Source organism: Agrilus planipennis, unplaced genomic scaffold, assembly GCF_000699045.2.
Source record: "Agrilus planipennis isolate EAB-ADULT unplaced genomic scaffold, Apla_2.0 scaffold4, whole genome shotgun sequence".
Taxonomy (NCBI): Eukaryota; Metazoa; Arthropoda; class Insecta; order Coleoptera; family Buprestidae; genus Agrilus; species Agrilus planipennis.
This window is the reverse complement of record NW_020442463.1, coordinates 43,454-49,172: the sequence shown is the minus strand read 5'-3', so window position 1 is coordinate 49,172 and position 5,719 is coordinate 43,454. Positions and strand designations below refer to the sequence as shown.

At 38.3% G+C, this 5,719-nt stretch overlaps 1 protein-coding gene across 1 annotated transcript in view; it reads right to left on the bottom strand.

Annotated features, from left to right (window-relative positions):
* Nucleotides 1-497: 497 nt before the first annotated feature.
* The window catches only part of LOC108736847 (brachyurin-like), a 12,237-nt gene continuing 7,015 nt past the window's right edge, over nt 498-5,719 (bottom strand). The window contains exons 4-5 of the mRNA XM_025980890.1: nt 2,019-2,185; nt 498-787 (exon numbers count right to left, since the gene is read on the bottom strand). Of these exons, the coding sequence (XP_025836675.1) occupies nt 498-787; nt 2,019-2,185 (457 nt within the window). The remainder of the gene's footprint in view (nt 788-2,018; nt 2,186-5,719) is intronic.

The window sequence follows — 5,719 nt, the reverse complement described above, 5'->3', positions numbered from 1 at the left end:
ATAATTTATTTTTTGAAAAATAAATCGTTACCGCAATCAAACTTTAAAGAAATCAAAACTTCCATGAAAAATGTTGCCTTTTTTGAAAATTTTTGGATAACTGTACTAAAATAAATAATTTCTTTAATTTTGCCATAACAAAATTGTGCCACAGACAATTAGCAGTTCCTACGACTGTTAAATATCAAAACCATATCTTTTGTTTTTTATGTAATAAAAGTGACTATAACTGGTAAAAATTTCATTCATTCATTTTTTTCATTTTAATTCATTTTCTATAATAGTTATGATTTTTTACATTTTAATTTAAAATTTTGCATTTTTGCATTCAAAATAACAAAGTTGGAATTAACTTCCGATATAACTGGAAGTGGCTGAAATTTGAAAATATTTTAGCTAAAAAGGCATCCTCGACAACCCTTATTTCCAAATTTTCAAATCTCTAACATGCGCAGTTTCTCTAAAACTATAACGTGCCACTCAGTTTGAAGAACCCTTTATATATTTACCAATTTTCCATTGACGACGAGAGGTCCTCCTGAATCTCCATAGCAAATTCCTTTCTTACCCGCTCCTCCAGAACAAATATTTGAGTCTGTGATGTACTCAGCGAACGTAATATTACAAACGTCGTTTGCTATAATAGAAACATTTACATATCGCAACACGTCACTGATAGCGGTAGCATTATCAGAATCGTATCCCCAACCACTTGCTATAGCCTCCGATCCCACAAAACTGTTCGAAACGTCAGCTCTACTGGGAAGCGCAATCAGTTGAACGTACTCTGTGAAAAATGGAATTAAAAAAATGTAAAGACGAATCACCGGATTTATACAGTAGAATTATTTTATCCTGTCCATCACGTGACCTGAACGAGAACGTCTCATTTATCCAAGACCTTATGTTTCGTTTCTTATTTGACTTAAAACAAGAATGATGGAACGAATAAAATAATACATACTACTGTAGGTGTGTTAACACGGAATTGAATAGGTCGAAGACATGACTATTTCACTTCTCCAAGCATTCTCATTGTGGCGATATTATCTTTCATAACATTTTGATTAAATTTTGTATATTTTTGTGTTCGTGTAATGTTAAATTTTATGTTTATGTATATATGTTTAATTTTGTAAATATCCTTTTCTTATACTCTAAAGTAATTTCTTTTGTTCACATTTCTATACTTCACTAAACCTGTACTTTCCAATAATCCCTAATAACATATCAGTTTCAGTTGCTAACCGCATGACGTTAATATTCTTTTTACTTCTAATTACATGTTTGTTATGGGTTATTGTGGTACTTTTGGGTCTATGACCATTCGCTGTTTTTGTAAGTCAAATTATTNCTAGATCGACCACTACCCCTCCTAACTCTCGTTTCTGCCTCTAATATGTCTCTGACTAGACCTTCATGTTTGAGAAGTTGTCCTACTAACCTATCTCGCCTATTTCTTATTGACTTCCTTAGAGTCCACTGTTCTCCTATTTTTTTTTAATATCACTTCATTTCTAACCTTATCTATTCACGGTATCCTCATCATTCGCCTGTAACACCACCTTTCCAACGCTTCTAACCTTTTCTTTCCCGCCGCACACACTATCCATGTTTTGCACCCGTACAGCGCCGAGCTCCAAACATACACCTTTAACAACCTTTTTCGAATTTCTAAATTAACCGTTCGCGAGCATAGAAGTAACTGTGTGCATTCTGGCCTTATTCTCTTCCTAATATTTACTTCTCCAGGTTGCCGTTCAAGCTCTATAACTGCTTATTGCTCTTTATATATGTTTCTTGATGATAAATTTTTTGTTTTACTGAGGAGTTTGAAATTTAATTAACTTTTTCTTGTGACTCTATTTGACTGACACCATTTAAACGACCTGTCTACAAAATAAATTCTAAAAATGTCGTAATATNACAAAAAAGAACAATAATTATTAGTATTTTAATATGTTTGGTGATTAATTATTAGACATAGTGAATATTTGAAGTAAAGGAAATGTAGTTACGATTGAGAATAGCTGGTGTTGGAAGATAAACCATGGCTAAATCGTTCTCTATTGTATCATTGTTATACTCTTCATGTATTGTAAAATTGGAGGTTGGAATGCGTTGTTGGGTAGTTTCATTTTGTCGAATGTTATGCGTCCCCAGTAATACTTCCAACGATATGACTCTGATAAGAAAATGAAGAGTAAAATGCTGCAAAGTACATTGAACAATGTTGTTAACAATAGAGCAAACAAATTTTTCCTTACTTATTATCCGTTTATTTTTTCTTTTTAACAAAAATACCTGTTGAAAGTTTGGTTTTGGTTAGTTTATGTTACCCTTGTCTGAAATATATGCCTACGTTGCTCTTATTTTAATAATAATTGACGTAGGCATGAGAGGCTACTTAGAGACATATTGGAAGCAGAAACGGGAGTTAAGAGGGGTAGGGGTAGACCTAGATTAGATTACTGTTAGCAAATGGATGTGGAATGTTCTAGTTATAGGAATATGCAAAAGATTATCTGAGTATAGGAAAGGCTGGAGGCGATGATGATGATGATAAGAGAATTGAAGATCTGCCCGTGCGCATAACAAGATCACTTTCCTATGTTTAGGAAGTCATAAGGGGGTATAGACTTAGTACGTGCGTTCAACCAGATCCCTGTTGCAGAAGAGGATGTTCCTAAAACAGCCATAACGACACCCTTTGGCCTCTTCGAATTTACACACATGAGCTTCGGTCTACGTAATGCTGCGCAAACCTTCCAGTGATTTATTGATGAAGTTTTGCAAGGCCTAGAATTTTGCTATGCCTACATAGACGACATTCTAGTTGCTTCGGTGTCATTGGAAGAACATTTGGACCATCTGCGGACTCTATTCGGGAGACTACAAAAATATGGAGTAGTCATCAATCCATCCAAGTGCGTATTCGGTGAATCGGAAGTCAAATTTCTTGGCTACTGTGTTTCCGGAACCGGCACACACCCGTTGCCCAAAAAGTGGGTGCAATTCGATCCTTTCCGCTCCCGCAGACCGTCAAGAAGCTTCGCCAATTTCTTGGCATGGTAAATTTCTATCGGAGGTTCGTACCGAAGGCAGCGGAAATACAAGCGCCACTTAACGACCTTCTACAAGGCAACGTGAAGGGAAATCATCCAGTAGCTTGTACCCCAGAAGCTACTCAGGCATTCGAAGCTTACAAAGAATCCCTATCGCAAGCTACGCTGCTTGCCCACCCGAAGATGAACGTAACCTTGGCAATTTTTACCGATGCCTCGGACTACGCCGTCGGAGCCGTTCTGCAACAGCTTGTGGACAACAATTGGCAGCCTTTAGATTTCTTTTCTAAGAAATTAAGTCCTGCCGAGCTAAACTACGCTGCTTATGACCGCGAGTTGTTAGCAATTTATCTCGCGGTGAAACACTTTCGGTATGTGGTGGAAGGTCGGACATTTACCATCTTTACCGATCACAAACCGATCGTATATGCCTTCCGGAAAAAGCACGACCAATGTTCTCCACGACAAGTCCGGCATCTTGACTTTATATCCCAATTTTCGAGTGACATCAGACACATTTCCGGCGCGGATAATGTTGTCGCAGATACCCTGTCCCGTATAGAAGAGCTGCACGCTACATTGGACTACAAAGCACTCGCCGAAGCACAAAAAACGGACCCAGAATTGAAGGAATTCCTCAACAATGATTCCTCAATGAAGTTGAAGCTCCTACAACTACCAGGCACCGACACATCAGTTTTTTGTGATGTTTCCATGCGCGCCGCCCGTCCGTTCATCACAAAAGCTTTTCGTAAAGCTGCATTCCACTCCACCCATGACCTTTCCCACCCGGGGATTAACGCGACGGTCAAACTTGTGACGAAACGTTACATATGGCCGTCCGTCAAAAAGGATGTCAGACAGTGGGCCCGCTCCTGTGTACCGTGTCAACGCTCGAAGGTTTCCCGACACGTATCTGCTCCAGTAGGTACATTTTCGCCAACATCAGCGAGGTTTGACCATATACACATCGACATTGTCATCATGCCGTCGTCTGAAGGATGCAGGTACTGTCTTACGATGGTTGATCGTTACTCCAGGTGGCCTGAAGCAGTCCCTATCCCTGACCAGGAGGCAGCAACCGTCGCTCGCGCCTTCTACAGTAATTGGATCGCCAGATTTGGGACTCTATTACGTATCACCTCCGACCAGGGCAGACAATTCGAGTCGTACGTTTTTAAGCAGTTAAACCGCTTATTAGGTACGACTCATCTTCGAACTACTGCTTACCATCCCTCAGCCAACGGCATGGTAGAACGGCTCCACAGACGGCTTAAAGCAGCCATAATGTGTCACCAGACCAGTTCCTGGACGCGAACTCTGCCGACCGTTCTACTAGGGATTTGTTCTGCCTCGAAAGAGGACTTGCAAGCCACCACAGCGGAGCTATTGTACGGAGAGACGTTACGACTTCCTGGGGAATTTTTAGGATCACATCCCGATTTTAAAACCCACGAGGACGCCTCCGAATTCGTCAAGAAACTCCGTACAATACAACAGCAGTTACGACCGACCCAAGAACGACGCCATGGGGATAGAAAAACCTTTATCTTTAAAGACCTAAGATAATTCTTTTTCACACCACATTACAGGTAGAGAAATAAACAAATTATTAGTCTGTTTATTGGATAAATTATAGTCGGTAACTTTTGATTTTATTTCAAAAACGATTAATTTTTGTTTATTTTTATTATTACAACTTTTTTTTGTTTGAAATTGTTATAATAACACAAAAATTATTACAAAATTGTTAAATATTTGATTGTTTGTTGATTCTTCGTATATAATTTTCCTTTTTATTGTAAATCTTTTTTATTTATGCTTGCGCCGAATGTGATCCTTACAAGAGCATTCATCGTGAACTGTCCCTTTCGATTTCTTCTAGGATTATAATCGTATTAATGCTATAATCAGTAACAAAACTGAAAGACGTCTTGGACAAACTCTAGAATCTGCAGCAGTTCTGGCGTCACGCTATCGAGACCGGTAAAACGTACACTTTAAACTTTCCCAACACAACTTTCTTCCGTCTTAATTTCTCGTCAAAACTGTCTTTATTTCATCGGTTAGCGACCCATTCAAGCTTGACAGCTTTTGATTTCCTGCTGCTTCTCCTGATAAAGCACCGAATGCTGATAATCAAGCGAATACCTAGTGGTATTAAATGGAGTCGAGTAATTTTTTCTGATTCTAATTCGAGATTATTTCAGTAGGGAACGTCATAACTGCATTGATTGTTTGTATCTTTGCCAAACAGGCACACATATTCCTAAGCACCTAATTAGTGATAATGCAAAGCTTATTATATTATATTCAAATAGGATGAGCTCAATCTTAAGCATGTTTATTCGGATCACGTTAATACTTCATATGCCGTTTGAAATGTTTAAATCCATTTATAGAGTGTTTTGGGTTTATGTTTTTAACCGGTTGCTATTGTAAACGTTTTGATCAATATATAGGGTTGTTCGGAATGTCATTTCGTTTTTTCCCGACAGAGGATTTAATTGTATTCTTTTGCACCCAACTTCACATTTAAGCCGTATAATTTTTATATGCTTTAAGAGCTCATATAGCAAGGCTTGTGTGTGAAAAATTCCAATTTATTCTACGCAGTAGTTTTTGGTTGGTGCCCTTTTAAATATGGAGAGCGA